This window comes from Salvelinus sp. IW2-2015, linkage group LG3 (assembly GCF_002910315.2).
Source record: "Salvelinus sp. IW2-2015 linkage group LG3, ASM291031v2, whole genome shotgun sequence".
Lineage (NCBI taxonomy): Eukaryota > Metazoa > Chordata > Actinopteri > Salmoniformes > Salmonidae > Salvelinus > Salvelinus sp. IW2-2015.
Window position 1 is genome coordinate 21,799,585 of NC_036840.1, and position 27,232 is coordinate 21,826,816.

Sequence of the window (27,232 nt, forward strand, 5' to 3'; positions counted from 1 at the left end):
GTAAAAAGACAGGCTATATACAGTAGCGAGGCTATAAAAGTAGCGAGGCTACATACAGACACCGGTTAGTCTGGCTGATTGAGGTAGTATGTACATACATGTAGATATGGTTAAAGTGACTATGCATATATGATGAACAAAGAGTAGCAGTAGCGTAAAAGAGGGGGTGGCGGGACACAATGCAGATAGCCCGGTTGGCCAATGTGCGGGAGCACTGGTTGGTCGGCCCAATTGAGGTAGTATGTACATGAATGTATAGTTAAAGTGACTATGCATATATGATAAACAGAGAGTAGCAGCAGCGTAAAAAAGGGGTGGGGGGCACACAATGCAAATAGTCCGGGTAGCCATTTGATTACCTGTTCTTATGGCTTGGTCTTATGGCTTGGGGGTAAAAACTGTTGAGAAGCCTTTTTGTCCTAGACTTGGCACTCCGGTACCGCTTGCCATGCGGTAGTAGAGAGAACAGTCTATGACTGGGGTGGCTGAGGTCTTTGACAATTTTTAGGGCCTTCCTCTGACACCGCCTGGTGTAGAGGTCCTGGATGGCAGGCAGCTTAGCCCCAGTGATGTACTGGGCCGTACGCACTACCCCTTGCGGTCAGAGGCCGAGCAATTGCCGTACCAGGCAGTGATGCACTTTATTTTCATACAATCTGATTTTAAACGTAACCACAATGTTAACCTTATGACTAACTCTAACCTGAAATGGAGACAAAAATTTTAACGATATAGTAATTTTTTACTTTGTGGCTGGAAAAAGTTCCACGAGCGCTTTTTGGACTCCATCGTTTGACGTGTACTGACGCCTTGTTTGGCTCACTCCACACACATTTATGGTGACAAACAGAGTAAGGTCTCTGTTAAGATTATCCATACCCGTGTAATAGCTTGATTTCTAAATGTATACCTGTTGTTAACCAGTGAACTAGAAACGGAATCCATTGAACACTTATTTTGTAGTTTGCATAATCAGGTGTTCTGGACTGATTTGAAGCTATATCTTGGCAACAAAATGCATACAACCATTTAAATATGCAAGTTTGACATATTATTTTACGAAACTGATTCGACATTAATCTCTATTTTATTAGGAACATTTTTCATACACAAATCAAAATGTATGAAGAAATGGTCCCTTTTAAAATATTTAACTGATTTGGAAAATAATTTAGAATCATTCAAATGTATGCAAAACAAAATGTCACTACCTGTCTCGATTTTATGTGGATTTTTCTTTATGTAATCCCTCTGTCTGTTCCGTATTGTGTGTTACTGTTTAATAATAATACAAAATAATATAAAGAGTTCAACGCGCGCATTCTATTCACGTGACCCTATTAGCTTGCCCGCAGCGTCACGAGGTCACGAGAGAGTTCACTTTCGGTTCCCTGGTAAGAATGGTCGAAGAACAATTGTAAGTGCCTGAATCGTGTTCATTGGAGATTCCGGTATGGCAAGGAATGAGAGAGGCTAATTAAGAATTTGTGAAATACGGTGTCCTCTGTTATAGACGTACGGTATGTGCGGCAATGTTTGTATTGTCAACGCCTAGCGCCACAAGGTGCGCTTGCGTTGCTATTATGCCACCTATGATAGCTAGCTAATTGATTAACTTTAGCTAGATAGCTAACGTTAGCGCTCGAAACTACAACATTCCATGTAGGTCAGCGTATTCTATTTATAATATAAATAGATTTGAACTCAACTGCTTTTGTTTTGAGCCATTGCACTTGCATACAAGACGTAGCTAGATGTCTCCAGTATCGTTGACGTTGAAAGAGTTGGCTAGCTACAGTGCATCTAAAGAAAGGGAGATGTCATGTACAGTGCATTCGGAAAGTATTCAGACCCCTTTACTTACTCCACATTTTGTTATGTTACAGCCTTATTCTAGAAAATCGGGTTCCCCCCTCAATCTACACACAATACACAATAATGACAAAGCAAAAAAAGGTTGAGACATTTTAGCAAATTTATTAAAAATAAAACACTGAAATATTATTTACATAAGAATTCAGACCCTTTACTACCCAGTACTTTGTTGAAGCACCTTTGGCAGCGATTACATCCTTGAGTCTTCTTGGGTGTGATGCTACAAGCTTGGCACACCAGTATTTGGGGAGTTTCTCCCATTCTTTTCAGATTCTCTTAAGCGCTGTCAGGTTGGATGGGGAGCGTCGCTACAAAGCTATTTTCAGGTCTCTCCAGAGATGTTAGATAAAGGTTCAAGTCCGGGCTCTGGCTGGGCCACTCAAGGACATTCAGAGACTTGTCCCAAATCCACTCCTGCGTTGTCTTGGCTGTGTGCTTAGGATTGTTTTCTGTTGGAAGGTGAACCTGTCTGAGGTCTTGAGTGCTCTGGAGCAGAATTTAATCAAGAATCCCTCTGTACTTTGCTCCGTTCATCATTTCCTCGATCCTGACTAGTCTCCCAGTCCATGCCGATGGATAAACATCCCCACAGCATGATGGTGCCACCACCATGCTTCACTGTTGGGAGGGTGCCAGGTTTCGTCCAGACGTGACGCTTGGCATTAAGGCCTAAGAGTTCAATCTTGGTTTCATCAGACCAGATAATCTTGTTTCTCATGGTCTGAGTCCTTTAGATGCCTTTTGGCAAACTCCAAGCGGGCTGTCATGTGCCTTTTACTGAGGAGTGGCTTCCGTCTGGCCACTCTACCATAAAGGCCTGATTGGTGGAGTGGTGCAGAGATGGTTGACCTTCTGAAAGGTTCTCCCATCTCCACAAAGGAACTCTGGAGCGTTGTCAGAGTGACCATCAGGTTCTCGGTCACCTCCCTGACCAAGGCCCTTCTTCCCCGATTGCTCAGTTTGGCCGCGATGCCAGCTCTAGGAAGAGTCTTGGTGTTTACAAACTTCTTCAATTTAAGAATGATGGAGGCAACTGTGTTCTTGGGGACCTTAAATTCAGTTTACCACAGGTGGACTGAAATCAAGTTGTAGAAACATCTCAAGGATGATCAATGGAAACAGGATGCACCTGAGCTCAATTTTGAGTCTCATAGCAAAGGGTCGAAATACTTATGTAAATAAGGTATTTATATTTTTTATAAATCAGCAAACATTTCTAAAAAACTGTTTTTGGCTTGGTCATTATGGGGTGTGTAGATAGATGAGGGGAAATTATTTAAAACATTTTAGAATAAGGCTGTAACGTAATATTGTGTAAAAGTCAAGGGTCTGAATACTTAAAGGATGCACTGTATGTAATGGTGAGTTATTTATTTTGTCATGCAATATTTGAAAATACAAATTTTCACTAGCCGATGGGCTAGTTGTGCTCATTTTCTACTGTTCTAGTTCTTTCTGAAAAGTAGCCACGGGCTAGGGGGCTAGCTTAATTTCCATCCCTGTTCGTTACGTCTTGCAATGAAACCGTTTACTGTTCATGACAAACAGAAGCAAACTGAACGAAACCTGGAGGGACCAACATTCATTTGTCCAATAGTAACTGGTTTTCCAAGGGAAAATGTTTTCCGTTTGGAGTAAACGGTTTCAGTTGCAAAACGTTTTGCAACATTATCAACCTAATGAATACACCCTAGCAGATATTCAACTACGACCACAAATTACCTTTTCAACTTTAGGTTTGTCAGCAAGTTCAGAGCTGGGTGACTCATCTCTTACACTTTTCATCCAACATCAACAGTGTTTATTGGAAATGAGAAGTTATAAGTTTAAATCTTGTTCTGTTTTAAATTGCCAAATGTGTTACTGCTTATCTGATCACCTCGGAATACTCCAATAACCATGTTTTATATTAGAGGGATATAAACTCCTTTCAATGTTTAATTTTATGATATCGCTTAACATCTTACTAAATTATTTTATGTTTCTACTACTCTACAGCTACTGTGACCAAACCACACATACCTTGGCTTTTCCCCCTCTCAAATAAGCTCAGCTCTGTTCCTTTCCCCCTTTTCTTCCCATCTATAAGCTTCCTCCCCTTTTCCCTTCCCATCATGGCTACCTCCATGGATCAGTCCACTGTTCTAGAAGATGAGCTCACCTGTCCGGTGTGCTTGGACCTGTTCCGGGACCCCCACCTGCTGCCTTGCGGCCACAACTTCTGCCTCCTCTGCGTCCGTCGCCTCAAACGCCAGGCAGAGCGAGGTCGCTTCCGTTGCCCAGAGTGTCGCGAGAGCCACCGCTGCTCCGCGGCCTCGCAGAAGAACTTCAAGCTGGCCAACATCGCCGACGACTACCGCCTCCGGGGACAGGTATGTGTGGTCTGGGGCCATATTCACAAAGCGTCTGAGTAGTAGTGCTGATCTAGGATCAGTTTTACCTTTTCAACCCTGGATCAGCACACCTACTCTGAGACGCTTGATACATATGGCGCTTGGTCACAGAAGTTGTGGTAAAAGCAGAAAAGTAAAGTTGATCAGTTTATAGTAGAATTGTCAAAGTTAATGCGTGATGTTTATCGGCGTAATTCTTTTTGACGTCGTTAATTGCGTCTCTATTTGTTCAACCCTCGAAACCTTTTAAGTGCACGTGTTTCTGCATTGACCCTTTTAACCCGTAAGAGTCTAAGCCGGGGGGGGGGTTCTACTAAGCTATATGGAATTGTTTTAAGCTCGTCTTACCAAGGATCATTTTGATTTTTGAATTTTAAGACCCCTTGAAATAAATAAAAAAATACATCTAATTATTTGATGAAAATATATTTTTGGCCTTACTGCTATTAGCTCATACAAACCTATTGAATAACAGCTTCACCACATGGAACCAGGGGCGCAACTTTTGTTTTAGAAGAGGGGGGACATAACCTGGCAGGGGGTCTGAATTACTTTTGCTCCCCTAAAATGGGGGGACGATGTACAAAAAGTGCTGCAATTTTTAAACGATTCACCCGATATGGATGAAAATACCCTCACATTAAAGCTGACAGTACGTACTTTGACTTCATAGTCATTGTTTGTTTTCAAATCCAAACTTGGTGTATTGAGCTGAAAAATATATGACTTCCCAATAATTATGGAGGGCACTGTAATTCAGATCACAGGCCTAATAGTACTGTAGTGCTCTTTTTACTTGCACACAATATAGCTGGATCACAAGGGCCAGTACTGAGCCGCCCAGCAGCTAGGGATTGGCTAAATAGGTATCTCCCCTGACGTGGGCATGTTTTCATTAGACTCTTTTTGTCGTACAGTATTCCATATAAGGCATCCAGAACTTACGAAAGTTGCACAGTATACCCTTAATCATTTATTAATAAATCAAATCTAGTGATGCATCACATTTCTTCCATCTATTGTGACATTGCGCGAGGATAACCAACCTTCCAATTAATGCCAATGCAATTCTTAGCCGCTATAAATGCTAGTGTTGTGTCGTTGACTATCATTAAATGTGAAGACAGTATATTATCAAATCAATTCTCTGTGTCATTTAATTATGCGATTTAAACTAATCATGTAACTTTAATTAACTAGGAAGTCGGGGCACCACGGGAAAATGTTTGGTCTTTATTTCCCAAATTAACTCTAAATTTTCTAATTTAGAAGGCTAACATCACATTACATCTTTTCACAAATAGTTTCATATTTATTCATTCATTTTATACAACATTGAGGTAGAAAACTAATAACTGAGGAATGTACACTTCCAGAGATACCGTTATCTTGTCCTACTGCCTTTCCTGATGTCACAAAATAAAACAACTTCGACAGGATTGTTCTTTAAATACCCACAGAACATTCCCACATTCTCAAAAATATATATATGGTTTAGACTCAACGTCAGCAGTGAAGAGGCGACTCCTAAATGCTGGCCTTTTAGGCAGAGTTGCAAAGAAAAACCCATATCTCTGTCCAGTGTCTGTGTTCTTTTGCCCATCTTAATCTTTTCTTTTTATTGGCCAGTCTGAGATGTGGCTTTTTCTTTGCATCTCTGCCTAGAAGGCCAGCATCCCAGAGTCGCCTCTTCACTGTTGACGTTGAGACTGGTGTTTTGCTGGTGCTTTTTAATGAAGCTGCCAGTTGAGGACTTGTGAGGCGTCTGTTTCTCAAACTAGACACTTTAATGTACTTGTCCTCTTGCTCAGTGGTGCACCGGGGCCTCCCACTCCTCTTTCTACTCTGGTTAGAGCCAGTTAGCGCTGTTCTGTGAAGGACATAGTACACAGCGTTGTACAGTCTTCAGTTTCTTGGCAATTTCTTGCATGAAATAGCCTTCATTTCTCAGAACAAGAATAGACTGACGAGTTTCAGAAGAAAATTATTTGTTTCTGGCCATTTTGAGCCACAAATGCTGATGCTCCAGATACTCAACTAGTCTAAAGAAGGCCAGTTTTATTGCTTCTTTAATCAGATCAACAGTTTTCAGCTGTGCTAACATAATTGCAAAAGGGTTTTCTAATGATCAATTAGCCTTTTAAAATTATAAACTTGGATTAGCTAACACAGCATGCCATTGGAACACAGTGGTGATGGTTGCTGATAATGGGCCTCTGTATGTCCGCTTATGTAGATATTCCATAAAAGTTCTGCTGTTTCCAGCTACAATAGTAATTTACAACATTAACAATGTCTACACTGTATTTCTGATCAATTTGATATTTTAATAGACCAAAAATGTGCTTTTCTTTCAAAAACAAAGACATTTCTAAGTGACCCCAAACTTTTTTTATTATTATTTATTTATTTATATATGTTTTTACCCCTGTTTTTCTCCCCAATTTCGTGGTATCCAATTGGTAGTAGTTAGTCTTGTCTCATCGCTGCAACTCCCGTACGGACTCGGGAGAGGCAAAGGTCGAGAGCCATGCGTCTTCCGAAACACAACCCAACCATACAATGCCCATCCAACCCGGAAGCCAGCCGCACCAACGTGTCGGAGGAAACACCGTACACCTGGAGGCCTGGTCAGAGTGAAATGCGCCCGGCCCGCCACAGGAGTCGCTAGTGCGCGATGAGACAAGGATATCACTGCCGGCCAAACCCTCCCTAACCCGGACGACGCTGGGCCAATTGTGCACCGTCCCATGGGCCTCTCGCTCGCGGCCAGGTGCGACAGAGCCTGGACTCAAACCCACAATCTCTGGTGGCACAGCTAGCACTGCGATGCGCCACCCGGGAGGCCCGTGACCCCAAACTTTTGAACGGTAGTGTATCTGTATCCATTCATCAATAGTGTCTCCCAGATCTTCCTCACTTTTTTGTTTTACATGTTTTGTGTCATCGGTAAAAGCCTCTATCAACCCTTGATACGGTTTGGAAATAGTATGACAAACCTCTAAAGTTTATCTTTGAATCTTCTGGCTTGTCCAGTGTTTGCTGCACAGACAGAATAAAGTGTTGCATCTGCCAAAGTTCACCTCAGCGCCGTTAGACTGGTCTTCCCAGGTTGCCTGACCCACCTGAGACCCCTGTCACTGTTTGAACCTGCTCAGATGAGGCATGACAAAGAATGACCTTGGTGTACATTATACATTATATTATCCAAAAATAGAATCAATGGTTCAGTAATTGAAATGACCATTATTCCCCGATCCTACACAGTAGCCTACCCATCAACTCAAGATTGGAGCTTTGCACCCATTCACTGGTTGTTATAATATACTGCAAAATTAACCTGAGCTCTGTAGACTGGTCTTCCCTGGCTGTCTGATCCTGCTGAGACATGATGAGCATAGTGTTGTGTACTGACTGTGCACCATGACAGTGAAGCCTGTAGCGCTGTTTATACAGTGTCAGTGTGAGAAGTATGGAATTAGCTAGGGAAACTGACAGATTAATAACGTTACATTGCTATACTGAATAATAAAACTCACATTGTGCTTTCAAAAAATGTCAGAATATCGGTCTTCAATTGTTTGGCCACTAGTTTCATCGTTTGATTCCGATGTAGTGGGATTGAGGCAAAAATAATAACTAAAGTTATTGAAAACTAGCCAAGTTAATTTACTTCTGTTGAAACGCGACAAAACAAAGGCTACAGAACATTTCCATACACACAAGCTGTTAGATACAGCTACCTGACAGATAGCTAGAGTCTGGAGCTGAACTGGCTGTGGTAACTACTAGTTAGCTAGCTAGTTCGTTCACTTCAGTTGAGAGGGGATGAAACATGTAATGCATTAGCTAACGTTACATGTCAGTTACACTACCAACTCAGCACTGGTAATAAATAAAAACATTTATGTTAAGTCAAACAGCATTTCCTTGCCAGTGATATCAGTCAAATAAAGAGTAGCCAGTTTCTGCTCTGCTTGCTTTTACAACTCGGAGAAAAAGCACAACACACACAGGCAACAGGTGCCTCTGTTCGCACACTCTGTGATGTCCGCGCAGTCCTAAATCCAGCTGGCTAAAACTGCCAAAGAGTCTACCTGACCGCTCTGATGTGTCCGCATGGTCCTAAAGCATACCAATGCCACTTTTTGTATCACAGTGCAATGATAAAACTGGGGGGGACAAATGCAATTTGAGAATGTGGGGGGGTCATGCCCCCCCGTCCCCAGTGAAAGTTGCACCCCTGCATGGAACAACCGATTGTCTCCCCCAAAAAATAAAAAATAAAACTCTAAAGGAAGTTTGTTCTGAAGTGTCTGTCCTATATATGTATTTTTTTTCTACATGTATTTAACCCCTTATTTTTGTCAGTCTCCATACATACTTACATGTATTTCTTTCAACTGGTACCGGGGGACCTTCAAACTAGTTTTGTGAGGCCTGTGGGTGTCCTAGAGCAAAACAACCGACATATACGTGTTTGTGAGAGACTCGCCTTTCCACAGAGGGTTAGTGTGTAGCCCAGACTGTTCGGATGCTACAGACACAAGTTGGCAGATCGTCTGTACTTACTTCAGACAAGTCCCAAGATGGTTGTGGGGGTCGTAAAGCAAAATGGAGAACACAAACGTGATCGTGAGAGTCTCGTCTTTCCACAGAGGGGTCATAAACTTTTCGGATGCTACAGACGATTTGTCATCCCGATTTTTCGGGATGACAAACACTGCTCTAGCTCTGTCACCTTTCACTGCATTGAACTTAGGGGGTTAAGCGTAGAACAAAACACAGCTACAGTCAATGCTTGCGCCTTCAGCTACATCGCTGAAGACCGTGTGCCTCTAGGCCAAATCGTAAAAGTTATGGCTAATATTACTGGAGCTATGTTTTCTTTCTGCTGCGGATTTGTGCTCATGTCGCGGGTCATTTTAAATGACCCTGAAGTCGCTAAACAAGCAACTTCAGGGTCGTTTAGCTAGTGTTTAGCTAGTAATGTTACTTAGCTAGCTAGCCAACCGGATAACTTGACCTTGCTGTGCACATTTGGGTGGCACAGGAAGGACTGAAATGGAATAGGCTTCTCAAAGAGATGCTTCAAAGGTAGGCTGCATATGCAACAGTGGGGTGTGTATGATTGTGTGTGTATGTGAGAGGATGTGTGTGAGCGGGTTATCTGAACAGTGCAGATAGTTAGTGTGTTCATAACATTGTTGGACAAGTTTAAAAGCTCTTTATATCCATAGAGCCAGTTATTTTTTCCAATAGTCACACTCATTTAGAAGGCTGAAGCATTAACAGTACTTGTGGGTGTGGGTGTGGGTGTGGGTGTGGGTGTGGGTGTGGAGGAGAGAGAGAGAGAAGAGAGAGAGAGAGAGAGAGAGAAGAGAGAGAGAGAGAGGAGAGAGAGAGAGAGAGAGAGAGAGAGAGAGAGAGAGAGAGAGAGAGAGAGAGAGAGAGAGAGAGAGAGAGAGAGAGAGAGAGAGAGAGAGAGAGAGAAGAGAGAGAGAGAGAGAGAGAGAGGAGAAAAGGAAGGGGCGAAGAGAGAGAGAGAGAGAGAGAGAGAGAGAGAGAGAGAGAGAGAGAGAGAGAGAGAGAGAGAGAGAGAGAGAGAGAGAGAGAGAATGTGCTGTGCGCGAATTACACTTCAATAACATTAATGAGAGGGAGTAGGCCTACTTAAACACTGGGACCATTCATTAATAAGCTGTATGTTACAGTGTCTTTGTCTGTGGTGAAAAATGCTATTAAAACGTTCTGATGTAGATCATTTTGTGTTTCTGTCCCTTACAATCAAAACATAATATGCCTGTAATTCAATGCACTGTGTTTGAAATGGAAAAGGGTTTATTTAGGGCCAAATTTGAGCAAATTCAAAAATGTTGATTAATCGTGATTACCTAATGCCATTCATTTGATATATTTTTGCTATTTTATATGTCACTGTGATGATGACCTTAGTTTCAGGATAATTAATCTCTACAATAGCCTACTCTACTGATTCATAGCATATAGGTCTACCACAAAACACAGCATACTCTATTCCTTGTCCTTTCTCTGTGCTGTCACTATGATGTCCAGGCAGCGTTGTCAAGACCACAACAACCAGATGGTGGCCGCCCGGCAACAGCCAAGACCCTTGTGTCCGTGCCCTGTGACTACTGCCGTCCAGGGGACATTAGCGAGGCGGGGAAAGGGGAACCTGGAGCTCCCGGGGCTGGAGGAGAGGTGGTGTTAGCGGTGAAGACGTGTCTGAAATGCGAGGTGTCCATGTGTCAGGTAAAGATCTAGGAGGCCCATACATGGAATATTGCTATTTAGCACCCATAATTCCAAATATGTTCATGTGTGGCACCCTTGGTAAAGCACTGTGGAGCAGAAATATTCCAACATTATTCTGCTATCTAAATCTAAGTTTTTGCGCAGCACCAGTATTCTCAACACATTGGGTGTGTTCGAGCACTAAGGCTAACTAAGCTGAATGTAGACACAAGTTGGCGAGTGAAGTCTGGAGGTGCATCTGCGACAACCGAAAGTCGGACGCTAGTGGTTTTTCAACAGCAAGGCTCATATCAACATGGCAGTGTCATCAGAGCTGCGATTCATTGGTGAAAAAGTACCCAATTGTCATACTTGAGTAAAATAATAGATACCTTAATAGAAAGTTACTCAAGTAAAAGTGAGTCACCCAGTAAAATACTACTTAGTAAAAGTCTAAACGTTTTTGGTTCTAAATATACTTGAGTATCAAAAGTAATAATAATTTCAAATTCCTTATATAAAGCAAAACAGACAGCACCGTTGTCTTATTTTAATTTTATTTACCGATAGCCAGGGGCACACTAATACTCTGACATAATTTACAAAATATGCGTTTGTGTTTATTGAATCCCTCAGATCAGAGGCAGTAGGGATGAGCAGGGATGTTCTCTTGATAGGTGTGTGAAATTGACCACTTTCCTGTCCTGCTAAACATTCAAAATGTAACGAGCACTTTTAGGTCTCGGGAAATGTATGGAGTAAAAAGTACATTATTTTCTTTAGGAATGTAGTGAAGTAAAAGTTGTCAAATATAAATAGTAAAGTACAGATACCCCAAAAAATTACTTAAGTAGTACTTTAAAGTATTTTTACTTAAGTACTTTACACTGCTGCGATTGTTAATAAAAGTTTTTCTTTATAAATGTCACTTTTCTATACCCCCATATCACACACACAAACTTAAAACATAGACTGTGTACAATTGAATTGGTTAGAGAGGTCTCAAGTATCAATTTCATTTGTGACCTCTAGCTTTAGAATTACAGAAAAGTTGGTTCCTGTTTCAGTCATGTCTTTGGCCACGTTTGCGTTGGTCATACAAAACTCCCCTAATGATTGATTGACAAATAGTGCCTCCCAAATATATATTTATTTTCAAACATTACTTTTTTTCTTAATTTTGTCCATGTGTCAGGAGCATGTGAAGCCCCACTTGGAGCTCCCTGCATTTAGGGAGCACCTCCTGACCGAGCCCCTGGGAGACCTGAGGAAGAGGAAGTGTCCCGAACATGATGAGATGTACCGCTACTACTGCATGGACGACAGGGTGTGTGTCTGTAATGCCTGTACCATAGAAGGGGGCCACGCCGGACACACCATCAAGACCCTGAAGAACACCATGAAGGGTCTGAAGGTAAAGGCTCTAGAGTTGGAACCTAAATTACAATGATTGTAGGAAGAAGGGTAGTGTTGAGAGGTCTCTGTTGGTTGGTCTACTAGTCAGGAGGGTGATGTACATGCCTAAATGTAGCACTCCAAAAACCAAAGAACACCATGAAAGATCTGAAGGTAAAAGCAGACCTGCCAAAATGCACTCATTTTGCGTACCAACTACGCAATTCTCTGTCCATGTACGCAGGTACGAGATTCGAGTTAAAAGTACACAGAAATTAATAAGGCCTGATTTTGGTTTTTACATTTTTTATTTAAAAAAATAAAAAATAGATTCACTGAGTAAATCTAACATCCCGATTCTCGAGCTGCAACACACAGACATGTACGGAGTTTGTGTCAACGGACATGGAGATTAATACATCATTATTCGACGTGTCTGCCCCGTGTCTGCCTCTCCTTTTGTTTGTTGTGATGCTGAGTTTGCCGACTGTCAGCTGTATGTAAACACGTGGACAAATCCCTTTTCGACGCCGTGTGTTGTGGAAAGGTAAACACTAAATTATTTCAAGCTAACGTTAGCGAACATAAGATGGACATTCAGTGGGCCAGCAGTTCACTCGCATTTGCTAGTGAAAGAAAGTGTGATATACATTTAATTCTGCGTCCCATTAGTTGTATTTTGCACGTAACATTAGTTGTATTTTCCACGTAACATTACGAGGATCATGCATCCTGATAGACTGTAACTGTAATTATGATCCACGTCACAAAAAGCATTACAAAAMTATAATCAAAAGTAAATATAAACATCTTGGCATTAAATGGAGTCGGGAGTTTAGAAGACTGCTTGATGAAGAATGCATGAGTGTCCGCTATTAGCTATAGAGGCAATGCTTCTAAAATGCCTTTGCACTAGATTTGAGATTTTATCAATTTCGAAAATCTGAAATGATGTTAGCGCACCAAAGATATCCAATAGGCACCTTTTAGATAGGCTGAAACACCGGACTCTTCTAGCGAACAGCGTTCAGATTCCCTTAGCAGTAGCAGTAGTAAACTCTGTGTAGCCAGTTTGCGGTCTGTCGATGCAATCAATTCTTTTTGTTTTTATGTTTTCAAAATGATTTTGCTTTTAGTGTTAATTAGGAACCGTGTCTATAAAGCCAATACTTGTGAGCTGGCCCTAGTGATTTGCCCTGTTTGAGAGGTGAGAAGCGTTCCTCTAGTATAGAGACTAAACTTGGGGGCCAAGGCAAGCTGGATCTGAAGACCTTCTATGCAGATGTCAGAAACGTATTTTCCTCTGCAGTAGACTACGTGTTGCTGAAATTTCCATTTGGAGTTGTGCTCCTCCAGCATGCTGTGGTCGCTGACATTGCCAACAGGCAGACTGCTAAGTTCTCATCCCTCAACTTTTTCATGGCATGCTTTCCATGCATTATTCCTGAGGGAGCCTCTGTTGATCAGGCAACAACCTTTTGAGCAGAGTCTGGTTAACATGCGCACAGATCAGGCCTGGAGAGAAATCGGCACAATGAAAAAAAGGGGGGGGGGGGCAGCCTGGTCTACTCCCACCTTTCGGATGTGATGCTGGGGATATTGGTTATATTCCACTGCAATGCAGACTGCGAACAAATATTCAGTCTCGTTTCCAAGAACAAAACCCAGTACAGAGCCTCCCTCAGTACAGACATGCTGAGTGCTCTCCTTACCAAGAAGGTTTCAATGATTGTCAGAGGAACTGTTTGCCACAGAGAAGTCTACCCCAATGCCCTTCTGCATAAAGCTACATCTGCTAGCTACCAGGCAAATCTGTTGAACATTTGAAGGTCTCCAGAAGATTTGTTCTCACCCACTGTTTCCTATCATAGCGTTTTCGTTTTTATTATGAATAACATGTTTATTTGATACTGATGATCTGCTTCAAACATTTGTTGTTCTTATCATATCAGAGTTTTTAAATGAAAAGGGTATCGTGGATAAGACGTTTGTACATTTTGTACCTAAACAAATAACTTATTTGTTTAACAAAGTAAGAAAACTCCAAGAATAAAGAATAATTTGTGTTATTTCTAATTATATCTTGTTAGTGACTTTTACCATATCTGTAAATGGAATAATGTCAAGAAAGTATTCCAACCTTTTATAGACTTGATTTGGCACAATTCTGTAATTGCGATCATACTCACAAACAGCATGAGCGTGCGGGGGAAAGAGAACCCCAATTCGGCAATCTGCGAGTTCAATTTCCAATTTGCCACMCGCTTCTGGTACTCTAAAAAGTTGAACAGGGTTGGCAGGTCTGTAAAAGCTCTGCTAGAACACACTCACAAGCAAGAAGAATATACCCCCTATTACTTTCAATCAAACAAAAGGTAAACACACACACTCAACAGTGAACCACACACACACACACACACACACACACACACACACACAGATACAAAGACCACACCTCTGTGCTCTAGACTAGGCTGCCACAGAATGGCTATTGAGTCTAGAACGCAGGTGAATATCATTGTATTGTTGTCACTAGTCTGACATGGTTGAGCGAATGAGACAATGTGTGAGTCCCAAATGGCACCCTATTCCCTATAGTGGGAAGAAAGCTATCCCATAGGGCTCTGTTCAAAAGTAGTAAACTATAAAGTAGCGTGTCATTTAGGACTCAGCAAAACTTGTGAACTCACTGTTTGAATGACTTGTTCAACCCATTTCCAGAAGTGACTTGTCTGAACCAATGAGAGAAAGTGAGACATTTCCAGTTCAGTTCACCATTTACCCTCACTATAGTCTTGTTGTCATGGTGAATGTAGGTAACACTGGTTCTCCCCCTGTCTCTATCTCTCTCCCCCCTAACACACACTCTCTCCTCTCTCTTCTTCCCCCAAACTCCCCCTCTCTCTCTGGTCCCTCAGGGCATTCTGGAGACCCAGCTACAGAAGGTGGACAGGAAGTTGAGCAAAGCAGAAAAAACTCTCCAGGAGCAGAAAGTGGAGGAACAAATTAACAAGGTGAGAGTGCTGATCCAGGATATGTTTTGTCTTGTAGACTGAATGAATATGATTATATGGACGGGGGGGACCTGATCCTAGATRGGCACTCCTATTCTGAGACACTTTCTGAGTACCGACCTGGACTCTTAACATAATGTAAGATGTCATGTATTTGTTTGTTCACAGAGTTGTATATTTTCATGCATTTTACTTTAGTGGCAGATGAAGAGAAACTTTGGACACTGATTAGTTGGTTTTCTCTGGTTAAACACACGCACACCCCTGCCCCCATCTCTCAACCCTCTCCCTCTCTCTGTGCAGAAGTTCCTGGAGGACTCGGACCAGCGGATCATGGCGGTGGGGGAGGTGTTACAGGTCCACCTGGAGGGCTTCCTCACAGCCTTAAGGGACTGTACCCGCTCCCAAGAGAGCGAGTGTGGCCCCAACATCCAGCGGAACATAGCCAAGGTGGCCCAGGACCACGCTCGTCTGCAGGATGTCCACAGCAGAATCCAGGACCTCGCCCAGGAGAACGACCCCTTTCGCTTCCTAGAGGTCAGTGTGTGGTTTTTAATTTGATTGTTTTCATTTAACAAAATGTTTTTAAATAATAATATATTCAGCCATACAATGGATATACAGTTGCGGCCAAATATGTTGGCACCTTTACACTTTTCTTAAATAATTCCCTATTTCTTCTAAAATAAGTTGAAATTTCAAACAGTTTTGGTCACCACACGTTGTTGGATTTTCAACATTGCAGCATTTTATTTTTGTTAACTTTATTTTCTAAATTAAAATGGTAAACTTAAGACAAAATTGTCACCCCGGAGCTAGTACTTTGGCCAAGATAACTGCAGATACATGCTTCTTGTAGCCATCAATGAGCTTACTGTACCTTCCTACTGGCAATTTGGCCCACTTTTTAGCAGCAAACATGCTCTAATTCTTCAATGTTGCCCTCCACCAACTGCTGTTTTCAGATCTTGCCACATTTTGGGTGTGATTCAGATCTGGACTCTTCGCTGGCCAGCATCTCTCGAACCATTCCTGGGTGCTTTTTGATGTGTGTAAGGGGTTGTTGTCCTACTGAAAGACTCACAATCTTCAAAGAAGACCCCATTTTTGAACACTGGGTTGAACATTGGACTCCAAAACACCTGGTAATCTGCTGATTTCAAGATGCTTTGAGCATGTTCAAGGCCCCCAGTACCAGAGGCAGCAAAGCAACCTCCACAGCATTATCAAGCCTCCTCGTTTTAGATTGTAGTGCGAGTGTTCTTTTCATCGAATTGATCCGATTTGTTGAATGTGCGCCAATCCGGCATCCTACTATCCCCCATGGTCTGCGTTCCATTGACCTCTTTACCACATCTATTCAAAGAAAAGAACACCCTCCCCACAATCAAACATTGGGGACGTTCGATAATGCTGTGGGATTGCTTTGCTGCTTCTGGCACTGGAGGCCTTGAATGTGTGCAAGACATTATGAAATCAACAGATTATCAAGGGGCTTTGGAGTGCAATGTTCAACCCAGACTCCAAAAACTGTGTCTGTTGCAGGTTGTGGATTTTTCAGTAGGACGACAAACTCAAGCACACATCAAAGGTTCAAGAAGCAGTTCTGGAGTGGTCAGCAATGAGTCTAGATCTGAATCGTATCCAAAACCTATGGCGAGAGCTGAKAACAGGAGTTAGTGGAAACATTGAAGAATTGGAGCAGTTTGTTGCTGAGAGTGGGCCAAATTACCAGTAAAAAGGTGCAGCAAGCTCATATAGCTACATTAAGCATTTGTTGGCAGTTATCTTGGCCAAAGTCTGTGCAACCAAGTACTAACTCAGGGGTGCCAATAATTTTGTCCATGCCATTAGTCTTTATTTTCTAAATTAAAATTGTCCAATGACGGGGGTGTGGAGATCAATTTTGTTTTTCAACTTATTTGAGAAATAGGAAATTATTAATGAAAATTTCAAGGGTTCCAATATATTTGGACGCAACTGTACATGAACAGGTGGATATGCATTTCAAATCATCAAGGATAGTACATAAGTGGTTGATGCTGTTCACTGACCAGAACAAAAAGTCACATGGTCAGGAAAATCTCCTGCTGTCCCTAAATAGTTCATTTTTCGTTCTGTTTTCTGGAACTAATAAATGTTAATCTTTTTCTCTGATTTGCTGTTTAGGCATACAAATCATCAAGCAAAAAGTAAGTTATTGTTGTAGGTTACAGTCCTTTCAGAAAGTATTCCACCCCTTGACTTTTTCAATATTTTGTTGTTACAGCCTGAATTTAAAATGTATTCTGTCACTGGCCTACACACAATACCCCATAATGTTAAGGTGGAATTATGTTTAGACATTTTTACAAATGAATGAAAATCTTAAATGTCTTGTGTCAATAGGTATCCAACCTCTGTTATGGCAAGCCTAAATAGGTTCAGGAGTAAACATCTGCTTAACAAGTCACATAATAAAGTGCATTCAGAAAGTAAGTGAAAAGGAGTGAAGCTAAGCACAGGCAAAATCCTAGTGGAAAACCTGGTTGTCTGCTTTCCACCAGACACTGGGAGATTAATTCACCTTTCAGCAGGACAATAACCTAAAACTCAAAGCCAAATATACACTGGAGGTGCTTACCAAGAAGACAGTGAATGTTCTCGAGAGGCCAAGTTACAGTTTTGACTTAAATCTAATTGAAAATCTATAGCAAGACCTGAAAATGGTTGTCTAGCAATGATCAACAACCAATTTGACAGAGCTTGAAGAATTCTGAAAAGAATAATGGGCAAATGTTACACAATCCAGATGTGGAAAGCTCTTAGGCTTACCCATAAAGACTCGCATCTGTAATCGCTGCCAAAGGTGCTTTACAAAGTATTGACTCAGGGGTGTTAATACTTATGTAAATTACATATTTCTGTATTTCATTTAATATGTTTTCTAGAAACAGGTTTTCACTTTGTCATTATTGGGTTTAGTGTGTAGATGGGTGAGAAATGTATTTAATCAACTTTATATTCAGGCTGTAACACAACTAAAGATGGACTAGGTCGAGGGATATAAATACTTTCTGAAGGCACTGTATACCGGAAATGTGTCTGTCTGTATGGGGTGTAATATTATATGTTTTGTGTGTGTCCTGTCTATGGGTGAAATGCCATTTGCAGTGCGTCTCTCATCCTGTCTATGGGTGATGTGCAATTTGCAATGCGTGTGTCCCAGTTTCTGCAGGCAGTTGAAGAAGCCCCTCTTCTACCCAGAGTATGTTGGTGTGGACACTGAAGGCCTGGCCGAGGCCCTGGAGGTTAAGCAGGATGACTTCCTCACTAATGTACGCTCCTGCATCTCTCATTTCATCGACGATATATGTGAGTAACAGACGTGTTTGCGTGCATGAGTGAGTGAGGGGAAAGAAAGAGGTGTGTGTGCGCGCGCGTGAGATAAAGGAACCAGGGTGTTGGAAGTTTAGAATAATTTGAATACATTTAGAATTTGTGGTCATGCACTAGTGTTGTCACGATACCAACATTTTACTAACGATATGATACCAGGCCAAGTATTATGATACCGAATAGTATCTCGATACCACGGGGGAACAATTCAGTGTTCTAGCGTACTGTTCGCCCCGTCCCCCAGACAATTGTTCCTGTTTTCTGAATGTTATGCGCATGTGCTACACAAAAAACCTGTCACTGATATCCACACTTTCACTCAATYCAACACATATGGATTTTTTGTTGTATTTTTCCCCCAATTTTGTTATATCCAATTGGTAGTTAGTCTTGTCCCATCGCTGGAACTCCCGTACAGACTCGGAAGAGGCGAAGGTCGAGAGCCATGCGTCCTCAGAAACACGACCTGCCAAACCGCACTGCTTCTTGACACACTGCTCGCTGCACCAATGTGTCGGAGGAAACACCGCACACCTGGCGACCGTGTCAGGTGTAGCCAAGATACACAGCTTTCCGCAGACACCCTGCTTTTGCAGGTAGGGGCTACCGTTCTAATACCAGACTGCATTGAATAAAAMAAATCTAATAGGTTCCCCAAATATGTTTTTAGTTAGCTAGGTAACATGACTGAACAACATTGTTTGTTATCAAACCAATAATTAGCAGTCTGGGATTAGTTTAAAATGGCCCGTGACATGGTTTGTGAAATAATATATAAATCGTGCAGGAAGAAGGAAAATGCTCCTTTTTTTGCCGTTTGAGCTAGAGCAAGCAGTTTCCTTTGCTGTAAATCTGAAAGCCTGTCGCGAAGCTGTTTTTCCTCTCTGGCACTGCTGCTTGACAGCGAACTTGCAAAGCCTATACTCAGACTGGCCTGTGCTCTTGGTTATACCAGAGATTAAATTATATACAATGTATCAACTTTGCATTGCTTTGCGTGCTGCTCCAATGTACAAATGTCACAACAGAAGACTGATCATGGACTCCATCCCCGCCCGTCAAAAATGTAACTAAACAGCAGACTTTATAAACATTTTATAACAGGCGCCAGTGGGTTCTTTAGATTGGTAGGGCTGAAAAAGTTGGTATTATCATATGAAACGGTACTAAGGTATTTAAAAATGTTGGTATCATGGCATTTTGGTACTGTGATACCAGTATACTGTGCAACACTCTCTCACACTCACACACACACACACATTTGTTTCCCAGTGACGACAAATCGACAAAGTATTGTTCTCCTCTTAAAGCTAGAATCTGTATTTGGTGAAACTGKCAAATCCGTTTGGGATATTACAACAAAGAAGTTACTTGAAACAACAACATTTTTTGCGATTGAACAGCAGAATATGTATGGCGAAATTTAATTAACAACGCTGCCGGACGCTGCTCTTCCGTTTCATCAACAAAATATAAACAAAAGGCATTGGGGGTGAACAGTGGCTCTGCTTCACAAAATGCAGATTCTAGTTTTAAAGGTTTTGTCTTCTACCAGGTCCTTCAGTCAGGGAAGACCCGGACACCGGAGGAGAGGAGGAGGAAGAGGAGGATGAAGATGACGACGACGACGACGAGGAGGATGGCAGTGATGGAGATGAACAAGAGGAGGAGATGAGCGAGGAAGAGGAGGGTATACACGACCACGAGTCAGCAGACGAGCTCTACGGTGAGGAAGATGAAGAGGAGATTTATTCGAACTGATGAAATGACTGGGGTGAATCGTCAAATCCATTCTTTCATTTAAGTCAAACTTTCTCTCATAGCCTCCCACTGACATCAATATTTGACTGTAAAAAAAAAATGCTTTGAATTTAGGATTTTCCCAACCATTTTGGGAAACCTTTCAAATATTATACATTCTACATCTACACATCAATGTTTCGAAGGGGAGATGTTTATGGGTGCATGGCACCAAATTTCCTATATAGTGCACTACTTTTGACCAGGCTTTGGTCAAAAGTTGTACACTATTTAGGCCAGGGCTATTCAACTATATTCGTACAGATGTAAAAAAAAAAAGTTCATTGCAGGGGGGGCAGACATTTTCCACATGCGTTTATTCTAAGGAAGAACTGTTTAAAAAAGAAAAGCACACACCAATAAAGTACTTTTCTTAAATTGTTGCTAAAATGAATTAGGAAAGAAGTGGATGTCGCTCAACCAATGTGATTAGAGGTGCAACCCATAAATGTAATCATTGAAAAGGAAAAGGCGCAATGATCGCTCACCATTAAAAGCTTCTTAAAAGAAATTAGGTCATTTTAAAATCTGAAAACGAAGTATCTCAAAAAATAACACAAAGATATGTCAAGTCAGGTAATGCCAAATTCCAGTCTGAAGGAAGTATGCTTTGAATTTATTTCCCTCAGTCATTTGGTGCGTTTTTTTTGTCACACTTCTAGCAAGTCCTCGTGGGCATCAGAAGGCACGTACGTGTGCTTAGCTTTCAGKAATGGGGTCAAAAAGTATTTGTTCCCTTAAACCGTTAAAATGCTAGAGCCAAATTCATATAAAGAAAGAAGAATCCAAATGTCACATAGGTGCTAGAAACCATAGTGCTTGTCATTTTGGCACTGAATGTCGGATTTACACAATTGATCAAAGGGCCAGTCTAAATAAATAAACGGGCCAGATCTGMCCCGCAGGCCACCAGTTGAATAGCCCTGATTTAGGCAGTAGGGTACCATTTGGGATGAAGACTATATTTTTGTAGTTCAAGATTATACTGTTATAGCTAAACACTGGGTTTCTAATTCTAACCTCAAACTGTTTTATTTTTTGACCAAAGCACTTGTTCCTAACCTGACTGGTGTGCCAGYTGGGTGGGGTTTGCAGTTTTAGATATATTCTATTGGTTGCATTAAACTAGGCAAACTCAATCAAGTACAGTATTTGAAATTATTTTAAATGGTTTTTAGACCCAGGTCTGGGGCCATAGTCATAAAACACCTCAGTGTAGGAGTTTTGCCTTTTTAGATCATAATTAATAAGTTAATATTGACAGGGGGAACCTGTTCCTAGATCTGAAATCCTACTCTGAGACGCTTTATGAATACAGGACCTGGTCTAGTATATAGTGCATTCCGGTAAGTATTCAGAGACCCCTCGACTTTATCCATATTTTTGTTACATTACAGCCTTATTCTAAAATGTATTAAATTAGTTTTTTCCCCCCTCCATTAATTTACACAAAATACCCCATAATTATAAAGCAAAAACAAGTTTCTAGACATTTTAGCAAATGTATWAAAAAAAACTGAAATCACATTTACTTATGTATTCAGACCCTTAACTCGGTACTTTGTTGAAGCACCTATGGCAGCTATTACAGCCTCGAGTCTGCTTGGGTATTACGTTACAAGCTTGGCACACCTGTATTTGGGGAGTTTTTCCCAATTGTCTCTGCAAGGCCTCTCAAGCTCTGTCGTGTTGGATGGGGAGCGTCTCTCTATAGATYTTTGATCGGGTTCAAGTCCGAGCTCTGGCTGGGCCACTCAAGGACATTGAGACTTGTCCCGAAGCCACTCCTGCGTTGTCTTGGCTGTGTGCTTAGGGTTGTTGTCCTGTTGGAAGGTGAACCTTCGCCCCAGTCTGAGGTCCTGAGCGCTCTGGAGCAGGTTTTCATCAGGGATCTCTCTATACTTTGTTCCGTTCATCTTTCCTTCGATCCTGACTAATCTCCCAGTCCCTGCCGATGGAAAAACATCCCCACAGCATGATGCCGCCACCACCATGCTTCACCATAGGGAGGGTGCCAGGTTTCCTCCAGATGTGATCCTTGGCATTCAGGCCAAAGAGTTCAATCTTTGGTTTCATCAGACCAGATATTTTTTTCTCAGGGTCTGAGAGTCTTTTGGTGTCTTTTGGCAAACTCCAAGCGGACTGTTATGTGCGTTTTACTGAGGAGTGGCTTCCGTCTGGCCACTCTACCATAAAGGCCTGATTGGTGGAGTGGTGCAGAGATGGTTTTCCTTCTGGAAGGTTCTCCCATCTCCACAGAGGAACGCTGAAGCTCTGTCAGAGTGACCATCGGGTTCTTGGTCACCTCCCTGACCAAGGTCCTTCTCCCCCGATGTTATGAAAATTTCATTATCAATGTTCATAAACTTAAATTAATCTACTCAGTCTGCAACCCAGAATTTGTAAGGTTCTGGTTTAAATGAAACAGACAGAGTCCCCAGCTTACAATAGTCAAAATGTTTATTCACGAGAGCACTCAAGTCCATTATACAAAGACATCCATTTTATACTTGCTCCCTACTTACGCACATACTTCCACACAAACAGTAGGTATCCTACGCACATACATACACACGAACAGTAAGTGAGTTGTATCCTTCTCCAGAGTTCTCACCACTGTGTATCACTACCCAGCCGACAGTTCCATTCCCCCGAGATTAGGGAAACCTTGAGAAGTACTCCCTGTCCTATCATAAGTTWCTCAGAGTTCTAGCTAGGTCAGGTCAAACACAGTTTAATTGTTCTCTGTATTTTCTTAGGCACACACATACACACACATTTCTCTCCCACCCAGGTCTCCTCTGAACCTAGTTGGACTTATGTTTAATACTTTAATTATTCCTTATACATGCTACATAAACTATAATCCCTAATGGTTAAGTTTCAGAGTGGAATTATTTAATCATTATCTTTAAACATATAAATTCCTTTATCACCCGATTGCTCAGTTTGGCCGGGCGGCCAGCTCTTGGAAGGGTCTTGGTGGTTACAAACGTCTTCCATTTAAGAATAATGAAGGCCACTGTGTTCCAATTCCTTCGACCTCATGGTTTGGTTTTTTGTTGACATGCACTGTCAACTGTGGCACCTTATATTGACAGGTGTGTGGCTTTCCAAATCATGTCCAATCAGTTGAATTTAGGTGGACTCCAATCAAGTTGTAGAAACATCTCAAGGATGATCAATGGAAACAGGATGCACCTGAGCTCAATTTCGAGTCTAATAGCAAAGGGTCTGAATACTTATGTAAATAAGGTAGTCCTGTTTTTTATGTTTATTACAGTTGTATTAAAAATACATAATTTAATACATTTTAGAATAAGGCTGTAATGTAACAAAATGTGGAAAAAGTCAAGGGGTCTGAATACAGTGAAAGCTACATTTTATTTTGTATTCTCTGGTTGAACGCATGGTGCATTGTTATACTGTGTTTATTATTTGAGTGCACTGGATCATTAATATTACATAATATATATATAATTAAAAGGTATTGCACTGACCTGCAGATATGAATTTCAAACCACAATAGTTCACAACTAATTTAGTGCATCTAGGTATCCTTGAGTCCAATATTTATAACCATAGGGGTTAGCAAGATGGCAAAAACAGATCTGGGACCAGGCTAGCATTTAGGTGTTTGTGTAACCAGACACGTGAGTGCATGTCTTGACTGAATTCTGACTTATGTGAATTTATACCAAAGATGGATTATAGAAAGAAACCAAAGGAGACTTGACAGACGAGTGGATGTGTAAAGCGTGGGTGTGTTCTTCAAAAGCTGTTCGCAATTTGTCAAATAAGTTGAGAATGTTTATCAATCTGTTTAATAATGCACAGTATAATGCAGTATATGTTTGTAATCATTTGCACACCCACGGTCCTATTCATTAGGCACCAAACAGAAGAAAACTGGGAAGGATGGACCAGAACTTGTCAAATAAGAAGCCCTCGTTCTCCTTTCCCGTTGCAAAAAGTTTTGAAATGGTGCGTACTAATGAATACGACCCATGTTTCATGACTTGCAGTTCGGAGAAACATTTGCAGGTCTACTTCTAATGACTGTAGCAATCGATAACTTGTGCTATTTTAGACATGTTTTGTATGGCTATCTATTTGCACAGTTCTGCAAATAACATGGTGGTACATCATGGCTTTTGTGTCTTGCATGGGATCTGTTTTTTCTTCACATTGTTACGAAAGTTGACAGTGAATGTTTGTAAATATCATTTGACAAAATAGTATATTTTTCAGGGATTTTCATACGGGTGATTTTGAGCAAATTAGTTGTCGTTCTATCCAGCCAATCAATTCTGCATGAATGTTATAAAAATAAATAAATGCATTGTGCTGTTATTWCATTTCATTGGCTTCTTTCAGACCACCAATGGAGACAATCCCGCAGGTGAAAAAGCCGGATGTGGAGGTCCTGGGCTGGCGAGGTTACACATGGTCTGTGGTTATGGGGCCATTTGGACATTGGAATTCCAAATTCTCTAAAATGATGTTGGAGAAGGCTTATGGTAGAGAACTTAACGTTCAATTAATTATCTGCCAACAGCTCTGGTGGACATTCCTGCAGTCAGCATGCCAATTGCACGCTCCCTCAAAACTTGAGACATCTGTTGCATTGTGTTGTGTGACAAAACTGCACATTTTAGTTTCCTTTTATTGTCCGCAGCACAAGGTGCACCTGTGTAATGATCATGCTGTTTATTCAGCTTCTTGGTATGCCACAGCTGTCAGGTGGATGGGTTATCTTGGCAAAGGATAAATGCTCACTAACAGGGATGTAAACTTTAAAATAAGCTTTTTGTGCGTATGGAAAACTTCTGAGATCTTTTATTTCAGCTCATGAAACATGGGACCAGCACTTTACATGTTTATATTTTTGTTCAGTATAGAATGACTATAGCCTATAGGTAAAACATTTTATGAGTTTGACTAAGATATATGCAGCTAGGTTACTTGCTACATGAAATTGCTTATCATGTAGCAGTTACAGTAACTTATACTTGGACGTTTTGGGAACGTCAACTGTAAAACGCTTCTTGGTGAAAGTGTGCGCATAGATAAATACTACCTGACCAAAGGTATGTGGACACCTGCTCAAACATCTCATCCCAAAATCATGGGCATTAATATGGGGTTGGTCCATGATGTTGGAACATTGCTGCTGGGACTTGCTTCCATTCAGCCACAAGCATTAGTGATGTTGGGCGATTAGGCGTGGCTCTCAGTCGGCGTTCCAATTCATCCRAAACGTGTTTGATGGGGTTAAGGTCAGCCACAGACCATTATTCCTCCACCAAACTTTACAGTTGGCACTGCATTGGGGCAGGTAGCGTTCTCCTGGCATCTGCCAAACCCAGATTGAGGGGCGTTCTACAAGTCTCCAAATCCGGAGGTGAATATCACGTAGTGTGAAATTTCAGTCGCTGATTAATAACATTTGCCCTTGTACTTCAAGATTGAAAAATATAATAACATAATGTCATGGACCGAGCTAGCCATTAACGTCCCTTAATGCTCAAAGACAGATTCAATGGCATAGCGTATTCGACTGAATGATTAGCTAATAAATAATGAATAAAAAGCATGCGCTTTTACCTGAGACTACTAATGAAAATATAACCCTAACCCTAACTTCAAATACCGAGCTAGTAACGTTAAGTAGTCTAGGTTAACTTCTTGTCAATAGGGGGCGCTGTTTTCACTTTGGAAAAAATCGTGCCCAATTTAAACGGCCTCGTACTCTATTCTAGATCATACAATATGCATATTATTATTACTATTGGATAGAAAACACTCAAGTTTCTAAAACTGTTTGAATTATATCTGTGAGTAAAACAGAACTCATTTTGCAGCAAACTTCCATTAAGGAAGTGAAAAATCTGAAAACGAGGCTCTGTTTCAGGGCCTGCCTATTCAATCGCCTTATATTTATCGATATGCATGCACTTCATACGCCTTCCACTAGATGTCAACAGGCAGTGGAAGGTGGAATGGGGTGTCTAGCTTGATCTGAGGTCGAACAAGAGCTTTTGGAGTGACAGGTCAGCCATTTTGTCAGTTTTCCAAGGCGCYCGAAGGAGCTCCACATTGTCTTCTGAAAAGCGGTCGGTATACACGGCGAATATCTCCGGCTCTGATTTTATTTGATACATTTGATAATAACATCATAAAGTAGGTTTTTTCAACCGAGTTTTATCAGTTTATTCAACGTTTATTGGGACTTTTGGAGTTTTCCGTTCTTTGCGCCAAGAGAGGATGGGAATGTTAGTAACCCTGGCTAGCATTGTGGCGCGAATTCGACAGAAGAAATGGACATTCTAAAACCAAACAACGATTTATTCTGGACCAAGGACTCCTTGTACAACATTCTYATGGAAGCTCAGCAAAAGTAAGAAAAAATGTATGATGTTATTTTGTATTTCTGTGTAAAATATTGACTCCTATTCTACGCCGTGTTGGTGAGTGCTGTCTCACAATAACGCAAGCTGTATGTTATAGTAAAGTTATTTTTTTAAATCTAACACAGCGGTTGCATTAAGAACCAGTGTATCMTTCATTTGCCATACCACAAGTATTTTTATGTAAAGTTTATGATGAGTTCTTTGGTCAGATTAGGTGAGTGTCCAAAATATCTCCGGACATTCTGGGAAAATGTTGCTACATATTCACAATGTATAACCACGATTGCAGTGCTAAATATGCACATTTTCGAACAAAACATAAGTGTATTGTATAACATGATGTTATAAGACTGTCATCTGATGAAGTTGTCCAAAGGTTAGTGATTAATTTGATATCTTTTGCTGGTTTTTGCGAAAGCTACCTTTGCGGTGAATAAATGCGTTTGTGTGTTTGGCTATTGTGGTAAGCTAATATAATTCTACATTGTGTTTTCGCTGTAAAACACTTAAAAAAATCGGAAATATTGGCTGGATTCACAAGATGTTTATCTTTTATTTGCTGTATTGGACTTGTGATTTCATGAAAATTATATTATATGATATCCCTGTCCCGTTAGGCTAGGCTATGCTAGTCAGCTTTTTTGATGAGGAGGATCCCGGATCCGGGATGGATATTAAGTAAAGGTTAACTGAACTTTAATTGAGGGAA

At 41.2% G+C, this 27,232-nt stretch overlaps 1 protein-coding gene across 6 annotated transcripts; it reads left to right on the forward strand.

Annotated features, from left to right (window-relative positions):
* Positions 1-1,345: 1,345 nt before the first annotated feature.
* On the forward strand, positions 1,346-27,014 carry LOC111952510 (E3 ubiquitin/ISG15 ligase TRIM25). 6 transcript variants are annotated; one of them, XM_070435278.1, is made up of 11 exons: positions 1,346-1,417; positions 3,965-4,247; positions 10,344-10,541; positions 11,719-11,937; positions 14,837-14,932; positions 15,236-15,469; positions 17,102-17,124; positions 18,141-18,286; positions 19,866-20,036; positions 24,002-24,094; positions 24,488-27,014. In XM_070435278.1, exons 1-10 carry the CDS (start codon positions 1,401-1,403, stop codon positions 24,049-24,051), a joined length of 1,437 nt encoding a protein of 478 aa, XP_070291379.1. In that variant the 5' UTR covers positions 1,346-1,400; the 3' UTR covers positions 24,052-24,094; positions 24,488-27,014. The 6 variants fall into 6 exon arrangements, with proteins under 6 accessions (XP_070291379.1, XP_023827014.1, XP_023827053.1 ...); XM_023971246.2 differs by lacking the exon at positions 24,488-27,014 and having other exon boundaries at positions 24,002-24,468; XM_023971285.2 differs by lacking the exon at positions 24,488-27,014 and having other exon boundaries at positions 1,346-1,394; positions 24,002-24,468.
* Positions 27,015-27,232: the final 218 nt, after the last annotated feature.

Bases quoted from the DNA above. Each gene is read 5' to 3' on its own strand.
- LOC111952510 (XM_070435278.1), top strand. The intron at 4,248-10,343 runs GTATGTGTGGTC...TATGATGTCCAG, and splicing joins ACTACCGCCTCCGGGGACAG to GCAGCGTTGTCAAGACCACA. The intron at 18,287-19,865 runs GTGAGTAACAGA...GTCTTCTACCAG, and splicing joins TCATTTCATCGACGATATAT to GTCCTTCAGTCAGGGAAGAC.